Source organism: Asparagus officinalis, chromosome 2, assembly GCF_001876935.1.
Source record: "Asparagus officinalis chromosome 2, Aspof.V1, whole genome shotgun sequence".
Taxonomy (NCBI): domain Eukaryota; kingdom Viridiplantae; phylum Streptophyta; class Magnoliopsida; order Asparagales; family Asparagaceae; genus Asparagus; species Asparagus officinalis.
Genome location: NC_033795.1, coordinates 25,280,290 through 25,301,309, shown reverse-complemented (window position 1 = coordinate 25,301,309; position 21,020 = coordinate 25,280,290). Strand labels below are relative to the sequence as shown.

Sequence of the window (21,020 nt, the reverse complement as noted above, 5' to 3'; positions counted from 1 at the left end):
AGTCCCAATATCAATCGGGACTCAAAAAACAATCTGGTGGGCAATACTTTCGCTCTCTTTCCAAAGACTGAAGAGGGAAAATTAAAAAAGAAACAAAGACCCATCGCAGTTACCTCGAAGGGCCAATGGAGAGGCTGTGGAATCTAACAGAAAGCAGGATATCCAAGACTTTGTTCTGGCTGCAAAAATTCTGATAGCATGCTTTTTGATATGGTGCCCAGATGCGGCAGGGTATCCCTAGACCTATACTCAGGTACCTGATAGCATTGAGAGGGTCGACAATGGAGTTGCAATGGCCAATTAATTTATTCAGAAATTATGCAGCGGCATTGGGGTTGATTGAAGGGCAAGAAGAAGTCAGTGGATGAAAATGTGCCCAGTTGCAATGACACTATGTGTGTAAGTTCGCCATGTTTTACTCATCAAGCAAGTATTTTTGTTCTGATTTGTGTCATGTGAGTTCTAAATGTATGGTCTGTTAGTTTTATTTTTCCATGTTAGTTTCTATTATTTCATTTAGTTCGTAAATTTGGGTCATGTTGCGTTTATCTGTGACATAAGTTGAACTAACAGAATCATGTTAGTCCAATTTATGCCATGTAGTTCTAATTTTAGCATGTTAGTTCTAAGCTGCACCATGTTTATAATTTTCAAAACTTAATGTGCCCCAGCCCCTCATACTTTTTGCAATGTGCTGCAGCCCCCAAATTTTGAAAAAAAATATGGCCCAACCCCTCCAACTCATGATTAGCCCATATTTGATCTAAAAACCCAATTTTACCCCTCTTCTCCTTCCTCATCCTCTTCTCCTTCTCCTTCTGCACACTCCTTCCTCCTTCCTCCCCGGCAATCCTCTAGACCATTGCTGACTCTGCAACGCTCCACCGGCGATCCTTTTCCTCGTCTCCTTCTCCTTTTTCATTCTCTCCTCCCTCATCCTTCTTCCTCCTTCCTCTCCAACGATCCTCTAGTTCGCCGCCCACTCTGCATAGGCTCCACCAATAGTTGGTTAGCCACCGTCGACGACCAATTGGAGATGATACTGCTCAATCCCATCACTCAATCCTAAATCCGACTCCCTCCAATCTCTACTATGCTGGATTTTGCTCCTAACTCCTCGCCCGAAGAAATTTATGAAAAAATCGTCTTGTCTTCAAGCCCCATAGAAAAGGACAGTGTGATTATGTTTTGTTCATTGGAAGCAACCAATCTATGTGTATATCTAGCCAAGATGTTCCTGGAGTGAGAGACAATTGTATCTACTTATATATTTAGCCGAGATGTTGAGTGGATTAGTCTTTGCTTAAAATTTTATTATACATAGACTATTTTTTGGCTTGAAAATTATATGTAGTTTGTATATAATGTATTGATAATTGAGAAATAAAAACCTACATACAAAAATATTCATTTAAAATAATGGATGTATAAATATTCAGTAGATTAATTATTAAGTTTTACCTAATACAAATGAACTATAACAAATTAACTGTTAACGTTTACCTGTTTCATGTTAAGTATAGTGCAGTAGGTGTTAACTTTTTTTAACTGTTAAGTTATGTTAATTAACTGTTAAGTTTTACCTATTACATGTGAACTATAGCCGATTAACTTTAATGTTTAGTTGTTCCATATAAGTATAATTGAGTAACTGTTATTTTTATTCTTTTAAATGATAAGTTTTGTAGATTAACCATTATGTTTAAGTTATGTTTTACCTAATATGTGTAAAATATAGTTGATTGACGGTTAACATTTACCTAGTCCTTCTTAAATATAATTGAGTAATTGTTAACTTTTGAATAAGACTATATAATGTAAAACATCAAATAATTGTTAATATATGTCAATTAAAACTCACGAACTACCTATTAATGCACCTTAACTCTGAAATTGTTAAATTTTAACTTTCTTTGTTTAATGTTTTTAGTTCTAATAAACTTGTAGTATATAGTTTGTTAGGACTCATGTTTATGAGCCTACCTTCTAATCTAGTTTTGATGATTAACAAACAATTTATAATTATATTTTCTAGTATTTGTGTTTTCTCGAATGTGTATCCAGGTTGAAAGGATTTGCGCCGTAACGACAATTTTTGAAATGAAGCTAATGCAACTCAAGATCGAGCTTCATGCACATCAACTTGGGTATATTAGTTTAGGGGTTATACTTTGTGTGTTTATACTTTAAGCTCAAATTTCTCTCTCACACACACACACACACACACACACACACACACACACACGTATTATTTCATATTTTGAGTTTTTGGATTATAGACTGAACACTATCATTTTACATTATTTTCAAAGTCTATTAATCCACTAAAAAGGATTCTAAATTTTGGTTGAAATCATTTTCACAAAATCAAGTGTTTAAACGAACTCATATTTTTAAGATTTTGTAAAATGATGAGTTCTCACAAAAGAAAAATGATATTTGAAAATTTTCTTTTCTAACATGTTTGTTTTCATCAGAATAATCATTTTCCTAAGTTTCATAATTTTCGGAATTTATTTATTATTTTTAAACATACTTTGAAAATCAGGTTTACCGTTCATATAAGGGTTGTGCACGTTTTTCAGTCGACCGCCTGTTCATATCAGTCGACTAATAAACTGCTCTGGATTGTTAATTTTTATTTCTACCCAGTCAACCAAACTTTATCAGTCGACTGAACAGTGTTATCAGTCGACCGATGTAATGTATCAGTCGACTAATAGTTTATTATTTTCTAGGATCAGCCAACAGTCATATTATTAGTCGACTGACCCCAACCTATCAGTCGACCGATAGTGAAATTTGGCTATAACGGCTAGTTTTGATAGATTTTTTTGAGAGGTTATAAGTACCCCTTAATGCTTATTTTTGAGCTAAGTTTTTAAAGTGTTTCATCAATTTGTTTAAGTCATTTTGGCTGCTCGTTTTTTTAAGAGATCAAGGGTTTGTTTGTTTGAAAAAGAGTTTACAAAGAGAAGAATCAAAATTTTAATTTTGAGGCGTTCAACCTCAAATCGTAATCTACAAATCTGTGTTTTCATCGGAGAAGTTTTCTAAACTCATTTATCTAACTTGTTCTCATTTTGATTCTCATATATATATTTGCTAGATTTAATTGAGTTTAAATTTCATTATTACTTATTGTTTACACACACAACCAAATTAAGCTTTAGTATTACACATATTATATTATTGGGTTGTGGGGTTGTTACATTGAGAGAGAGCTTAAATTTTATTTTTAATTTGTATTAGAGATTTTTTTATAATCTTGTATTTGCACTTAGTTTAGCCTCGTATACCAGTTGGAGGTTAGCGGGTTATCCTTAATAATAATCTTCAGGAACTTCCCGTCAAAGGTAGGGAAGAGTTTAGCCTCGTATACCAGTTGGAGTTTGGCGGGTTATCCTTTAGAATATTATTTGTAATATCCTCCAAGAACTTTCCGTCAAAGGTAGGGAACAGTTTTTGCCTCGTATACCAGTTGGAGGTTGACGGGTTATCCTTAAGAATATTATCCTGGAACTTCCCGTCAAAGATAAGAAATAGTTTAGCCTCATATACCAATTGGAGGTTGGCGGGTTATCCTTAATAATATTCTTCAGGAACTTCCCATCAAAGGTGGGGAACAGTTTAGCCTCGTATACCAATTGGAGTATAGTAGAAGCTTGTCTTTTCTTGGGGCAAATATGAACCCTGATTTATCTTCTCTTAGGGGCTGTTTGTTTCATCAATTTATAGAAAGGATTAGGAATTGGGGACTGACAGTGGCAGAATTGTAATTTTTGAATTCTTTGTGAATCCTATTCTTGAGTTTGGCTCAGAAAATTTTTTGGGATTACCAATTCCTAGAAGTAGCAACAGTATGGGTTTTTTATAGAAACCCAAATCGGAGAAGTTTCACCGGATTTGGGCGAGATTTCTAACATTTGCTTCAATGTCGATTCCGATTCCTAGAGGTCACGAAATCAAGCCCTAGATCTGGAATCGCCGTTCTCCTGCCCTTCGTCTTCGCGCCTCTTCTCCCGCCCTTCGTCTTCTTCTACTTGGGGTCGGGGCTGTTTGTCGAAACCCTAGATTCTCTGTCTTCGGCGGGCTTCTGGCCTTTGATTTATTTAATTTGATTTCCACGATCTTGTTGGTGGGTTTCTGGCCTTTGATTCTTGGTGTTACCTACTCGAACTTGTTCTGGTTCGGAGCATTTTGTTGGCTATGGTGGGTTCTCTGTCTTCGGCAACTTCACTGCTTGGACGTCGGCATTTTCCCCCCCTCTGCAGCTAGGTATAAAATTTTAAACCCTTTTTTAGACTTATTTCTTCGTGCTTAATGTGATGAACTGTTTATGTAGAATGATAATTTTCTTGATAATTCGTTACATGTATAATTACCAGAAAATAGGGTACATGTTGATTCTATTTCAGTTAATTGTGTGAAATAGAATGCATGATATTTGTGTGAATGAGTTGTTTACAATATATGTGTTTACCAAAGAATGTGAATGCATGACATGAAGTATAGGGTTAAGTTCATTACATGAAAATCCACCGGGTAATAAAATGTGTTGTTCTTGATAATTGTGTGAGATAGAATGCAACTTCAGTTAAAATAATTTTCATTTCAATTAGATTTCTTGCTTTTGAAGAAATAAATATTTGTATCAATTATCTAATTAATTTTTTTTAAGAAATAAGTAACCATCTTAAGCTGTAGCTGTATAATAATTTTAAAACGGATGTAGATGGATATGGAAGATAAGGAAGAATTTAAGAGGATGTGTGCTAATACAGCTGTCTGCGCCGTGGTCAATTTGGTAATATGTATCTTGAGAATGCGTGCTAAGCGTAAGAGAATATCAACTTGTACGACGCAAGAAAAGATCAGAAAAATATATTGTAGAGAGGCTCACTTCAGACGTGTACTGGAGGGCTATCAAGATAGCTGCCAATCTTATATTAGAATGAGACCGATGGCCTTTTTTAAACTTGTTGAAGTAATAAAAGCAAACGGTTTATTAAAAGATACAAGACACGTTCAAGTTGAAGAACAGCTTGCTATGTTCCTAAGTATTGTTGGGCACAAAACTAAGAATAGAATAATAAGAACCGAGTTCATAAGATCAGGGGAAACAATTAGTGTTGAATATCATATCTCCATGATAGTGTTTTGATGATAACAATTTATATTCTGTGTGCACTAACTTTCATATACAGATTTCAATATTAGAATCTGTACAAGTGCAAGTGGATATCAAGGCATTTTGAAGTGAAGAAAATGAAGAACAAAAGATAATGTATTTGATTTTTTTTCTTTACTTAGAATATTTGTACAAGCCTTGATCACACACATGCACACACACACAATTTTAGAACACACTAACACAGGCTTAGTGTGTTGGTTAACTATAGAAATCCCCTATGTTAACCATTAGAATAGTAGTTAAAACTTAATTATAAAAACTCCTTTTTACTGAATTTTTGACCTTAGTAGTCGACTAATTAGAATAGTAGTCGACTACTCATGTATAGAACTCAAATACATGTTTCTGTCAATTTACAGTATAGTCGACTAATAGAGATTATAGTCGACTACTGAGGTGTTTGACAGAAACATAAATTTTTGTATTTTTACGGTATAGTCGACTAATGACTACAGTAGTCGACTACTGAAGGAAAATATCAGTTTTCAAGTTTCTGTCAAATTACAGTGTAGTCGACCAATGAGCATTATAGTCGACTACTGAGAACACTTTCCGAAAATACAGAGTCTGTTTGAACTCAGTATAGTCGACTAATGACTACAGTAGTCGACTACAAGAGACAGTTTTTCAGTTTTCAGAATTTGAATTTCTGACAGTTTTTAGCCGTTTTTAAACGTTTTTAAACTTTAAAAACTTGTCTTTTCAAGGGCTATATATAAGTTATGTGTTAAGAAAAATTTCGGACATATACATACCGATAAGCTTTGATTCTTGAGCAATTTTCCAAGTGAAAAACATTCTGATTTTCTGAAAAAGAAGAGTTTCTGAAATTGCCTATATACCTTCGAGATCAAAAGAATCCTAAGCCACTGCTGCACTTCAATACACATTCAAGGCTTATAGGATCATTGTGTTATTGCTACAATAAGTTTTCTCTCGGTTGTGAGAGGGTTAATCTCTTGGCTTAGAGATTAGGGTTCAAATTGGCAAGGAGTTTGTCAATTGGTGTTGTAATTTGTAGGGACTTGCAAATTGGTCAGGTTTGCATTTGATTTTGTAAGTTTATTCAAAGTCATAGTGGAAACTCTCAAGCGGGATTTGCTTGGGGACTGGATGTACACCGGATTGGTGGAACCAGTATAAAATCCTTGTGTTTGTGTTTGCAAATTTCTGAGAATGCCATTTTTCTTTGCAATTTATTATCTACTTTGTAATAATTTTAAAAGAACACTATTCACCCCCCCTCTAGTGTTCTAGTGTATCTATTTCAGATCCTACAGTTAGCAGGTATTTCAATAAAGTTCTGCAAGCAATGAATGGACTACGTGATCGGTACATGAAGCAAGCCCCAAAAGAAGTTCCCGAGGAGATTGCAAACAACTCAAATTATTTTCCTTACGTTAATGTAAATTGAATACATACAGCTTAACAATTTTCCAAATAAACTTTTTTTATTCAACTATGTATAATTTATATTTTTTTATAGGACTGCATTGGTTTGATAGATGGCACACACGTCGACGCGGTTTTACCTAGTGACCTAGTTGCACGGTTTAGAGGGCGAAAAGGGGTCACCCAAAACATCTTAGCAGCCTGCAACCCCAATAAACTATTTACTTATGTCTTGGCTGGCTGGGAGGGGGCAGCAAATGATTATAGGGTATTACAAGACTCCCTGTCTAGACCACAGCCTTACGGGCTCCGAGTTTATGATGGTATTCATTCTTACTTGTGCACATTATGAATAATATATTAACTACTTGGCAATATTTTAGATTTTAAAATACTGTTTAATTAATGTAGGTAAATATTACCTATGTGACGCTGGATACACCATAATGCCAGGTTTTATATCCCCGTATCGCGGTGTCCGATATCATTTAAAAGAGCACGCCGGTAGGATACCAAAGAATAGGAAGGAGTTGTTCAATTTAAGGCATTCATCTTTAAGATCAAAAATTGAATGCACATTTGGGATACTGAAGAATCGGTTTAAAATTCTTGCGGCGAAGCCGAATTATCCATTTCCCACTCAAGTGGACATTGTACTAGCGTGTACTGTGTTGCACAACTTTATTGCCTTGGAGGATCCGGCTGATGATATTTTGAATGAAAATGTTGAAATTGATGAAGATACTGGGGAAGAGACAAATGAAGACGATTCAAATGTGATGGACTATACTCAAAGTAGGACACAAAGAGAGGATCGAGATGTTAGAAATGAATGGAAGGAGATGCGAGATCAAATTGCTTGGGCGATGTAGGTGGATTATTGTGCAAAGTACAATGATGGTAACACAATGGAGAGCGGTTTAACTTAGTGTGGTATCTGTTCTATGGCTATGTAATAACTTGGTGAATTTTAAAATACTGTTCGCATCGATATTGTTTAATGTTTCTTTGCTTGTACCAAAACATTACTACTTTTATCGGTTGCTCTTTTGTTATGTTGTTTGAGAAATATCGTCGTTTCGTATATTCCTTGATAAATGCATACATATCCCATATTGTTTTATATTTCTTTATTGTTAATATGGCTATGCTTACAAAATATATTAGGTATGGCTAACAATCCGGCAGATAAGCAAAGCGTCCCTTCTCATTCAAATGCAATGCCAAATCCTAGTTTTGGAATTAACATGAACTGCATGCCTGTTCGACCACAGCCATTCACCTTACCTCCGCATACATTCTCACCATTCCCACCATGGGATGGTAATTATGGTAGGATGACACAGCCGCCAATGTCATACATGAGCTTATTAGGCAGTCCATAAGGTTTGATGTTTCCCACAGCCAGTTCTCAAAGTAGTGGACCTAATCAATTTTCACCGAACACTGGTGATTCAGGTGGAAAGGATATTCATGACGTTGATGGTGTGGAGCACACTTCGCCATTGAAAAGAGGGAAAAGATTAGCCCATAAAAAAAAGGTTTCGTGTGCCAGGTTGAACTCAGGAGGCGTGGCTAATAAGTTTTGGCTTCCAGAGCACGATGATGTGCTTATTCCTTATCTTGCAGATTTAGCATTGGATGGCATGAAGCCAGACAAGAACTTCAAGGCTGAAGCTTATAAAATGGCTGCCATGAAAATCAACATGCAATTCAAGACTGATTTCACTCACCTGCATGTCATTAACCACTTGAAATGTTTGCGGAACAAATTCAATGACATGAAAGCTTGCCTTGATATAAGTGGTGCTGGGTGGGATGAAACAAGTAAAATGATTACATTGGATGAGGAAACCTTGAAATCTTGGGCCCAGGTATAACAATTCAGCATCTATCTATATTGTCACCTTCAATTTAATACATTTGATTCACTACTTATAAGTATTTATTATTGTAGGACAAATCCAATTCTAAGTACAAAGCGTACATAAACAAACCCCTTCCTCACTTCAAAAATTTACAAGTTATCATGGGTGATGATCAAGCCAAGGGTGATTTTGTTAGGCCCGTGTACGCTAACATTGGGTCTAGTAGGTCCATACCTATTCCCGATGATGATTGCGAGATTCTAGAGGAGAGTGAAACTGAACCACGGTCTGATACTTGCAACCAACCACGTTCTGGTGCTGTTAACCAACCACAACCCACTAGATATAAGACTAAGAGTAAAGACAGCATGACTTCATCATCTAACAAAAAAACCATAAAATATAATCGTGAAGAGGAAATGCTATGTGCCTTTGTTGAGTCCATGTCTCAGTCAATGAGAAATCAACACGTTGTACACTGGACTGAGCAGTTGGCTGCAGCGTTGAAGGAACATAGGTCTAAATATTCTGAGGAGTTCCTCGATAGGGTTTTAGACCATTTATAGGACAATGAACGTGAAGCTAGGAGGTTTTTCATAAAATCCAAGGAAGGTCAGCAGAGGTACATCACAAAATCCAACTGTTTTCTTTTGAGCTTGTGTAGCTCCTTGCTTTGTTTTGAGCTTGTGTAGCTCCTTGCTTTCTGGGGTTTGTGGCTATTATTGGGAGCTTGTGCAGCTCCTGCTGCTACTGGGGTTTGAGTACTGCATTGGTTTGAGCTTGTGTAGCTCCTTGCTTTGTTTTTCTTTTGTGCAGCATTTGCTTTCTAGGGTTTGTGGCTGTTATTGGGAGCTTGTGCAGCTCCTGCTGCTGCTGGGGTTTGAGTACTGCATTGGTTTTTATTGGGAGCTTGTGCAGCTCCTGCTGCTGCTGGGGTTTGAGTACTGCATTGGTTTGAGCTTGTGTAGATCCTTGCTTTGTTTTGAGCTTGTGTAGCTCCTTGCTTTCTGTGGTTTTTGGCTGTTATTGTGAGCTTGTGCAGCTCCTGCTGCTGCTGGGGTTTGAGTACTGCATTGATTTGAGCTTGTATAGCTCCTTGCTTTGTTTTTCTTTTGTGCAGCATTTGCTTTCTGGGGTTTGTGGCTGTTATTGGGAGCTTGTACAGCTCCTGCTGCTGCTGGGGTTTGAGTACTGCATTGGTTTGAGCTTGTGTAGCTCCTTGCTTTGTTTTGGGGTTTGAGTACTGCATTGGTTTGAGCTTGTGTAGCTCCTTGCTTTGTTTTGAGCTTGTGCAGCATTTGTTTTCTGGGGTTTGTGGCTGTTATTGGGAGCTTGTGCAGCTCCTGCTGCTGCTGGGGTTTGAGTACTGCATTGGTTTGAGCTTGTGTAGCTCCTTGCTTTGTTTTGAGCTTGTGCAGCATTTGCTTTCTGGGGTTTGTGGCTGTTATTGGGAGCTTGTGCAGCTCATGCTGCTGCTGGGGTTTGCCAACTGATTTGTTTTGAGCTTGTGTAGCTCCTTGCTTTCTTGGGTTTGTGCATGTTATTGGGAGCTTGTGTAGCTCATGCATTGCTGGGGTTTGCCAACTGTTTTCTTTTGAGCTTGTCCTATTCCTTGCTTTGTTTTGAGCTTGTGTAGCTCCAATCTTTGTTGGGTTTGTGCCTGTTATTTGGAGCTTGTGCAGCTCCTGTTGCTGCTGAGGTTTGCCAACTGCTGTGTTTTGAGCTTGTATTCGATCATTGCTTTGTTGGGTTTGTGCCTGTTATTTAACAATTTGTGCAGCTCCTGCTACTGCTGGGGTTTGTTGCTGAACTGTTTTGAGCTTGTGTAGCTCATGCTGCTGCTAGGGTTTGTTGCTTGTCTGTTTTGAGCTTGTGTAGCTCCTTGTTATTACAGGTTAAGCTGTTATTCCTCAGTTGTGCAGCTCCTGCTGCTGCTGGGATTTGTTGTTGTTTTATTTTGAGCTTGTGTAGCTCCAATACAGTATGGGTTTGTGCCTGATAATTGGAGCTTGTGCATCTCCTGCTGCAGCTGGGGTTTGGTGCTGTTTTGTTTGAGCTTGTGTATTTTTTAGGCTGCTGCTGGGGTTGTGCCTTTTGATTTCAGCTTGTGCAGCATTTGCTACAGCTGGGTTTTGGTGGTGTTTTGTTTGAGCTTGTGTAACATAGATGCTCTTTGGGGTTGTGGCTGTTATTGGGAGCTTGTGCAGCTCCTGCTGCTGCTGGGGTTTGTTGCTTGTTTACTCCCTATCTGCTGGGTCTGTTTTATTTTGTTAAGAGCTTGTGTAGCTCGTGGTTGCATTTTGTGTTGCTGTTTTGGTTTTCCTTGCCTGTGGGTTACTTGCTGTTTTGGTTTGCCTTGCCTGTGGTTTTCCTTGCACTTGATATGTGGCAATGATGATGATCAGCGTTTACTGAGAATGCAATCTAACTTACATCGTTTATTATATCCAGATGAGGCAAAAGGGGATGACATTGCAGCCTACATTGAATTGACAATGTCTAGGCGAGGCAATTCATCCTTATAATGCAATCTGTAATAAACATGTAAGTTATAGGTGGGGCAATCAATTATGATAAGTTGATCTATTACTGAGCCATACAATATCAATTAGAATTTGTACCCAATTCAAACAACAGTTTTCATTACATCCTCAATAGTTTTTGCAAGTACAGGTACATGACATAAAGTTTGTAATAATTAAAATAACAAAAAAAATTGCTAAGAAAATTGCAGAAATTTTCCAAATTAGTAGTTGATTTTCGACAAGTCTCAATTCTTTCTTCAGCTTCTTTGATTGCAAAATATATTTTTCTCCGTACCTATTTTCTTTGACATATTGGCTTTCTTGGTTGCTTGATGACTCTCCGCTTTCTTCAGCCCATTCGAAAAAATTACATTCTTTATTTGGGAATTTTGCACACCCCCAATAACACCTACCCTTATTTTTACCATTCTTGCACACTTTCATCGGTGTTCGGAGATGGTAGTCGCAATAAACTTCATAATTCTACCAGCACTCTTCTGATATCATTTTCATGTCGGGGGCAGCAAATTGAAGACAATGGGAATTTTTTAAATGCTGAAAATGAGAATGCTTGCCTTAATTGTGAGGCTTCAAGGTGAATTTATAGCCACCAAGGCCCTCTCCTAGCCGTTGCTACAGTGTTTTGTTTCTGAATTTTAAAATCTGAATTTTGAATCTAAAAATAGCCGTTGCTACAGTGATTTCAGCAAGAAATCTGAATTTTGGTGGCTAAAATCCGTTGCTACAGTGAGTTTTTAATTGTAAAGGGGGCTTGGCTTTGGCTACAGTAACGATTCCCAAAAAAGGGTCTTTTTGAAGCAAACATGGGATTAGGAATTGGACCATTTCTATAAAAGTGAGATTCTTAATCCTTTGGGGGAAACAAACATTGAATGACCAAAAAAATGGGATTCCATAAAACTCAAACTTGTCTAAAAAAATTTTATGGATTAGGTTGGAATCCATAAATTAAATTGGATTCCTAATCCTATTCCTAGCCCTTGGTGAAACAAACAGCCCCTTAGGGCAAAGACGAACCCTGATTTGTTTTCTCTTGGGGCAAAAACGAACCCAAAATAGTGGTACATCGCATGGTAGGCCACTATTTGGATAAAGGCACATCGTTTGGTAGGCCATTATCAAATAACAATACCTTTTGTGGGAAAGACGGTGCGGGGGGAATCAAATCGTTCAGGGACGATGAGTGTGACGATTGATTGTTATAGGAGCCATCGCATGATAGGCTACTACCCATCGATTGTTCTAAGGATATTAGAAAGCTCGAAAAGGATCAGGTCATTTAGGGACGTATGAGTATGATGACTGATCACACAACATCATATGCAGGAATGACGATGTCGGCTATCAGAGGTAATCATTAACCTGATAGGAATTGCTGTGATTGGAGCGACTTTGTGGACCTACTGCTCCATTAAAGAGAGTCGGTAAGTAGATTTTGTCCAGAGGTATGATGTTAACATGACAGGATTGTTTATTACGATTTGAGCAACTCTGTGGACTTATCATCCTATTGGAGAGGATTGGTAAGTTGATTTTATCAGAGGTAATGGTTAACATGATAGTGAGAGTTTGTTCTATCGTCCTATTGGAGAGGATCGACGGGGAAAATTTGGAGGAAACTATCAGAGGTAAAAGTTAACTTGATAGTTTTATAAGATCCATCATCTAGTTGAATGACTATCAGAGGTGACAGTTAACTTGATAGTTTTGGGGACCCGCCATCTTATTAGAAAGGTTGGCGAGGGAACTTGGCTTTGGTCCTAACTGTAGGAAGGTTTGACCAGGTGGGAGATGTAGGGATGACCCTAACTATTCAAAGTTTTAGTCGTCCATTTTAAAAGTGGACCTCTCGTTCTTGGAAGGAATCGAGAGGGGATTTTGATTCTGGTCCTAACTGTAGGAAGGTTTGATCGAGTGGGAGGTGGAAGGAGCATTTTGACCTCATGCTCCAGTGGGAGGGTATTAATCATTTTGGACATGATTTAAACAGCCACAGTGAGAGGTTAGCAAGCCATTCATTGACTCAAGAATGAGTATAACGACATTGATTGGAATAGTGACACATCGCATGGTAGATCATCATTTCTGATCAGTGTGTTCATTACATGGTAGAACAAAACTTGACTATCAGAGGTGATGATAGTTCATGTGGGCCCATTGTCCTGATGAAGAGGAACAATGAGGGAATTTGGAGGAGATTTAGGGAAGTATATAGTTTCGCAGAGAAATCGAGACCACCCCGCTCCAACGAGAATCTGGGTTGAAGGGTAAAGACGCCTTAGTTGACCTCACGGGAGTTGAAGGATGAAATCCTCTGCTGACACATTACCCGCTCGAGTAGACTGTCTCTACTACGAATGGGTATGAAGTTACCATCAGATGCATGTCTTCTGGCAATTGACGCATTTAAGCATCACTGATCATCTTCGGCTAGCAGTAGCCAAGTCTTCACAGTCGGCCCCATAGTTTGGGTTCGAGTCGGTGAACTCGACAGATACCGTTGTGGGTTTCTTGTGCTTCGAAGCAGTGCCCCTCTATTGTGACGAGGGTTTGGATGAGGAGGTGGTTTCCACTACCAATATGTCTTAGTCATCATCCCCTTGAAATTCATATGGCTCTTCTGCATCTATGTGCTTGAGCATGCTCTCGACTTGTTCGCCTTGGCGGATTAAGTCTTTCCACGAGCGACCTGTGACTGTGCCCATATTAAATAGGATGTCGATGGAGATATTGTTCTAGCACATCTCAATAAGAGTGGCCTTAGAAACCTGATCACGTATATGTAGTTATCGGTTCTTGAACCTCTTGACAAAGTTGCTTACATACTCTGTCTTCTTCTGCTTTGCAGCTAGCAGGATGGCCACAGATACTTCTTTGTCATCGTTAAAGAATCTGGCCATGAAGAGTCGTTCCATGTTCTTCTAGCAAGTGATGGATCCAGGGTTCAATCTGCGGAACCATTCAAAAGCGGCCCTCTTGAGGGTACCAATGAACAGTCGAGTCATAATGGGATCATTCCCCACTATGTGTCCAGTTTGCGTCTGGAAGTAGTAAATATGTTGGGTAGGAGAACCCTTGCCATCGAACTGTAGGAGGTCCAGTGGCTGAAACTTTGTCGGGTAGGAGACTGTATCCCATTCGATTGGATATGGTCTGACAACTCCCAGCTTGTTCATATGCTTCTGGAGCTTCAAGGAGTCAAGTTGGCTTTGAAACTCATCGAGCCTTTTGTCTCTCAGATTATGATCCGAAGATGATGCTCCTCTAGATGACTCGGATGAGGAGTGAGAAGGAGTAGGCACCTGCTCTTTGTGCTTCGTGGATTTACGCGAAGCCCACAAAGTCCTCTCTTTTTCCCTCTTCTTCTCACTCAGAAGCTGCTCCAACATCTCCTTCAGGGAATCGATGGTTGCTTGTTGTGTTGGTCTCTTTATTTTGATGATGTTTAATAAACAATTTACCACTAATATTGTTTGTCTAGTATTTGTATTTATTTATTTATTATAGACAAACAACAAGTTGGAGGATGGATGGAATCGAGCATTCACGATTATATCAAATGGAGGTTAGTGGAATTATGGAGTGAAGCCTATGAAATTCAAATGGAAGATCCAAGTTCTAGCTTCATTCACAAGTGTACCAAGTTGAGCTACATCGAAGATCAATCAAGCTTGGGTATATTTAGTTTAGGTTTTATATTATGTGTGTTAGTACTTTAACCTCAATCATATATACACACACACATTTGGTTTTTATATATATAGTTATATATATACACAAGTTTTGGTTTATGGATTTAACAATCATTGTATACATATTTCATTAAGTCTATAAAATCATTTCATAGGGTTTCAAAATATTGTTTATGTCAAAACATCAAATTTCATGTATATCACATTTTTATGTTTTGGACACACTTGCAAAATACATGAGTTTTCACAAATGGGAAACTCAATTTGAAAAATTCTTTTCCTAACATATTCAATTTCATGTTTATAAATATTTTCCAAAGTTTTATCAATTTTGGAATTAATTTGTTATGTTTATTTGAATTTACAAAATCAAGTTTTTAATTAGCTCATGTTCGTGCACATGTTCGTGCATGTTTTTGCAAAACTGATGCGTTTTCAAGGAAATGTGATTTAAAAATTTTCTTCATTTAAATGTTTATCATCATATATACAAATATTTCCCCAAGTTTTACTATTTTTGGAGTTGTTTTGTTATTTTCAATTGAATTTACAAAATAGTATTTTCTGCATTTTTTTAGAAACTATATATCTATGTTCAAATATTTATTTCTCTCAACTAGGAAGTTATATTTTAGAAATTATTTCTCTAATATGTTTATCTACATGTCTATAACCTTCTCTCAAAATTTCATGATTTTTGGAGTTGATTTACTATTTTTAATTGATTTTACAAAGTTAGATACGCAAAATTCTAGAATTTATCAAAAACAGAAACTGTCCATAAACAGTGCGGTTGACCGTACTGTAGCACGATCGACCGCTGTTACTGTAGCACCCGACCGTTGAACAGTAATGGTAACTTCTGTTTTTTGGTTTTTTAGTGGGTTTTTGAGATTTTTTGGGTTGTTTTCTTCTACCCTATATATACCCATTTACCATAACTATTTTCCACGTCCAAGAAGTTTTTAAACAAGAGTTTAACAAGGGTTTAAGTTTGTTTAGTATTTGTTTAAAAGAGTTTTTATTTGGGAAATAGTTTTACACAAGTGGAGGAGATCATCTACATTGATTGAGCTTCATCTTAATCCATCTCTCCATCTTGTTTTTCAGAGAAGCATTTCTAAACTCTTATCTAGCTTTACATTTGCATATTTGTTTGATTATCATTCTTTAAAGCTAGTTTTTATATTGAGTTTAGATTTTATTTCACTCATTGTTTGCGCACACCCACTTGAGCTTATTGTATTTTCATACATAGTATATTTGGGTTGGTGAGAGTTGTAACAATTGAGTGTGAGCTTTTATTGTGTTCTCATCCATATTAGAGAACAATCATTTATTGTATTGTGCTTATTATGAGAATCACTTTGTAATATACTTGTACACCGAGAGAAGTATGTGGCGAGAGTCGGGGATCGTCCCAAGAGGAGTGGCGTCGGTTGACGAACCTAGGGAGAGGTTGTATCCGAGCACTTGAGGGAGACACGTCTAGTTCTAATACTTGAGAGGGTGTAGAGTGGGATTGCAAGAGTGGTGATTGTAAAGTTTTTGGTTAGCTAGAAAACCGAGTGTGAGGTGTAAATGTTGTTCGGGTAAGCATAGAAAACCCGGTTGTGTTAGTGGATTTCTCCCCGGGAGTGGGGAGCGAAGACGTAGAACGGAAGGTCCGAACTCCGTGATCATTTGATTGTGTTTGTGTGTGCTTTGGCATTCATTTATATTTGTGCTCATTACTCATATCGCTATTATCTCATTAGTTAGTTTGTCCACCTCTTTGTTTATATTATTTACCCTTGTGTTGTTTATATATCCTTGCTTTTAGTTTGTCCACCTCTTTGTTTATATTATTTACCCTTGTGTTGTTTATATATCCTTGCTCATATATTTGTAATATCTCATTGCTAGGATATATTCATTAGTTCATATTGCCTATCCTAGCTCATGTATCTTGTTGTATTTTATACTTGCTAGGATAACTTGTTAATTAGTTTTAATTAGCATAAAATCGGATTAGATTAGCATAAGACCCTAATCACCCCCTCTAGGGTCTAACATGTTGCTCGTCGAGTCTCTTAGATATCTCATCAGGGGTGTTGGTCATGTGCACTTTCGGGCCTTCACCCTGAATAGAGCTTGAAGCCTATGACGTTGCTACTACCGAGCAATCATCATCGTCGTCGTCTGAGATGGGTGCTAGGCACGTGTAGTCAAACAGAATGGCTACCCCCATTTGGGCATGAGTGCGTTTGTGGATATCTGCATGCCCAATAGCCTTAGACTTCCCTGTCGCATTGACAGTTGCGGCGGGGAGCCCCACATCATCGGAAGTCTCGTAGGGAATGTGTTTGCAAGTCAATCGTCCTATGAGATCCCCCGTAGGTTGATAGTGACAACCCCTAATGTCGGAAGGACGAGACGTGAAGTCGCATGAAGGAGACTCAAGGGAGCCGACATAAGGACACTTGGGAAATTCCCTAAGTGTCGGATCCAACCAACCTCGCCGAGACAAGTGAGGTATGGAATATGGGCGAGGTGTAACCGACTGTAGGTGAGCTCGAGCATTTGGATGACCTTCAGCCGACTGCTGGCGAGGTCTGGAATCTAGGCAACCTTTAGCTGACTACTGGTGAGGTTAAGCCGACTGGTCGTTTAGGCGAGGTTCAAGGCGAGCTTGAGCCTCGTCCGACTGTTGGCGTTCATATAGAGGAGACTCAAGGGAGTCCAAATAGGAACACTTGGGAAATTTCCCAAGCGTTGAACTCAGGTGACCTTGCCTAGACAGGCGAGCTTGGGCCTATTGGCGAAGTTCAGCCGTTTGCTCAATCAGACGAGGTTCGCGTGGTCGGCGACCTCGAGCCTGTTGGCAAGGTTCAACCTACAGTTCTTTTAGGCAAGGTTCGCATTTTTGGTGAACTACCGCTTCTTGCAGGCGGGGTTGAGCTGTTAGACGATCTTGCCGAGGTCCACCTGTTTGGCATACTCGAGCTCATCGGCGAGCCTTAGTCTGCTGAGGTTCGCCTATTGAACGAGCTGGCATCTGTTGGTGAGCTCGCATGTGTTGGCGAGGTTCAACTTGTTGAGGCTCTCCTGTTAAGTGAGCTGTAGTTTTGCCTTTCTGTGAAGGTCGGCTTGCGGGCAAAGTTGGGCCGTTAGGCGAACTTGATGAAGTTCGCTTGAACTATAGAGTTCACCGTATTTGCGAAGCTCGCCTGATTTAGGAAGCTCGCCTGAAGAGCGAAACCCACCTGTGTAGGTGGGCTCGCCTGATTTGAGTGTTTCGCCAAAATTAGGAACCTTACTCATTGAATGAAGCTCATGGGACTCGCCTGAACTGATAGGCTCGTCAAAAACACTAAATTCGTCAATTTTGGGAGCTTTGTGTTTTGGCTTGGATCTCTTCAGGCCTGAATAGTAATCCAGGCCATCATCGGAGACGAGGGCTTGCATTTTTTGGCGGGTGAGAGCTTGTCATCGCCGTTGCTTGGCTCTTTTGGAGAGGGGAGCATTCATGTTGATGGAGAAGGCGTGGTCCGTGCTAACAGGAATTGACGTCTCTTCTTGCATGGGGGTCTACGAGGAGCATTCAACGACACATCGAGCAGCCTATGAACTTGCATCCTTTGCCTCTGGCTCGGCCGTGATGGGCTTGGGGGAGATAGAAGCCCCTATGCTTGCTCGGGCGGAGCTCTCCAACGTGGTTGCCTCGGCCACTTAGGGCTAGGCCACACGCACAACTCTGTATCACTTGTGAGACGCATTACTGCAAGAACAGGATAAAGATAAGTACTCTTCGAACTCGATCACGAGGGACTCAATAGTTGTCACCACCGTAATTTCATCAAACTGCGCCACTACCATTTCAGTTGAAGAAACAGTTTCTTCCACTATGGTCGCCACCTTCTGTAGGTGTAAAATTTGATTTCCCGAGAATGGGGAATTTGTTTGTATTTATAAGAACGGCTTATTACAAACTAATGATCAAAGTTTACAACATAAGTGGAGGGAATGACCCTCCTTGTTTAACATGAGGTCTTTGGTAGCGATAGGATGCCTCCCTCGGTGCTCGTGCCGAGCTTGCTTCCCTTGGACAATCCGATCGAAGTTGCGGGCAAGCTTTAGTACGTAGTAGAAGCTTGATTGGGTGAGTTCGATCAACAGAGGCCAAACAAGTGCTTGAAGCTTCAGTACACAGTAGAAGCTCGATTGGATGAGTTCGATCAACCGAGGCCAAACAAGTGCTTGAAGCTTCAGTACACAGTAGAAGCTCGATTGGATGAGTTCGATCAACCGAGGCCAAACAAGTGCTTGAAGCTTCAGTACACAGTAGAAGCTCGATTGGATGAGTTCGATCAACCGAGGCCAAATAAATTCTTGTGCTTGTAGGCCGAAGATGTCAAGAATTCTGTCTTCTTGAATGACAAGAAGTCCAATCTCCAAAGACCAAGACTCCGCCGACAGCGTACCTAGAACAAGATTGATCTCGAGTCCAAGATGGTCTTAAGTTCTCTGTAATTCGTCCTCAAAGGAGTCGGGTCCTCAGACCCTTCCTCTATGGCTGATCACGGCCTTTTATAAAGAAGAAAGAGAGTGTAATCACTCCCTTAAATCATGGAAAGTGACCATTCCCATACTAAGTATGGCCATGAGGAGAATCATGACCAAATCCCTTAAATAATGGGAAATGACTATTCTCGTGCTGGGTATGGTCATGAGGATAACCAATCCTTTAATTCAAGGGATTTGACTGTTCCCATACTTCAAGTGGGCGGCTGACAGGCTAGGTGAGTTGGCAAGGCTGTGCATGCGAGCTTGGTCTTCAGGTGAGGCTGTGGAGGCGAGCTTGTGCAGGCGAGGCTGGATCATGCAGGCGAGCTTCAAGCTGTCAGGCGAGCTTGCCTTCATGTGAGCCTGGATCATGCAAGCGAGCTTCAAGCTACCAGGCGAGCTCTATAGGATAGACTGTGCAGGTGAACTTACCTTCGAGCGAGCCTGGATCATGCAGGCGAGCTTCAAGCTGTCAGGTGAGCTCTGTAGGCGAGGCTGTGTAGGCGAGGCTGTGTAGGCGAGCTTGTGTAGGTGAGGCTGGATCATGCAGGTGAGCTTCAAGCATTAGGAGAGCCTAAGGGGATCGCCAGGCGAGCTCCCAGCTGTCGGGCGAGCTTGCCTTGTACAGGCGACCTTCAAACATGCATGTGAGCTTCAAGCGTGCAGGAGAGCTTGGGTCTTCAAGCGTGCAGGCGAGCTTGGGTCATGCAGGCAAGCTCCCAACTATCGGGCGAGCTTGCCTTGTGCAGGCGAGCTTTAAATATGCAGGCGAACTTGGTAGGCAAGGCTGTGCAAGCGAGCCAGCCTCATTCAGGCGAGCTTAAAGATTGAAGCCTTCAGGCGAGCTAAACCCCTTTGCAGGCGGGATTGCTCTTCAGGCGAGCTCTAGAATATGCTACGAAGAATAGGTCGTAACTTTCAAACCGTAACTCGGAATTTGACGAATTATATATGAAAATCATCTATCTCGACGAGACAGGGCCAACCAAACCTCCATAGGGGGTTTTCCACCTCTGTTTCGCAAAATTCCTTATAGTTTGAGAGATATTATCATTTTTCCCTTTTTTGCTCTTTCGAGTGAGGTTTTAGCAGTATTGTTCTGAACTTCTCTAATAGGGATTAAAGGTAATTTTTATTGCCTACACTTAGGGTATATAATTGCTAAACTAGTGTAACTATAAGGTATCTAAGCGCTATTTAGCCTAAACAAAATAATGAAACATTAAAAATAATATAAGATTAACACAGTATTAAAATTAAAGATGAGACAAAAAAGGCTCAGATACCAAATTAACTTATAAAGTGACACTTATTTTCCAATTAATTATACAATCTAATATTGCCCACAACAAGATCAAAAAATTGACACTTTTAACCAGTGAGGCTTATCACCGTGATTGTAGTTTTGATTTGAGTAGCAAGATTAAGAATTTTTGTATATATATGTCTCAACTCTACCATACTTATGGATTTACCCTCCAAATTTAAATAATTACAAAAAAATAATCTTTCTTCCCCCCCCCCCCCCTCCCCACTACATTACCCATTATTCAAACTCTTTCTTTCTTACTCCACTTCCTCTGCCTCACTTTCCCTTCTCTCATCCTTTTCTCCTCTCTTCCTCCACTCCCTCATCCACTTTTGATAAATGTTTGAGGGAAGAAAGGGGATAGAGGAAGTGGGAGGAGAAGAGTAAGAGGAGATATAAGTGAGAGGTCGAGAAGAGGGGTAATGATGGAGAAGGAGGTGGAAAAGATGAGGATCTTGAGGAGTAGAAAAGAAG

The 21,020-nt window shown here is 39.5% G+C and overlaps 1 protein-coding gene across 1 annotated transcript; it reads left to right on the top strand.

Annotated features, from left to right (window-relative positions):
- LOC109830963 (protein ALP1-like) lies at positions 6,507-7,458 on the top strand. The gene is made up of 3 exons (XM_020398314.1): positions 6,507-6,599; positions 6,681-6,909; positions 6,998-7,458. The coding sequence occupies exons 1-3, from the start codon at positions 6,507-6,509 to the stop codon at positions 7,456-7,458; spliced, it is 783 nt and encodes a 260-aa protein (XP_020253903.1).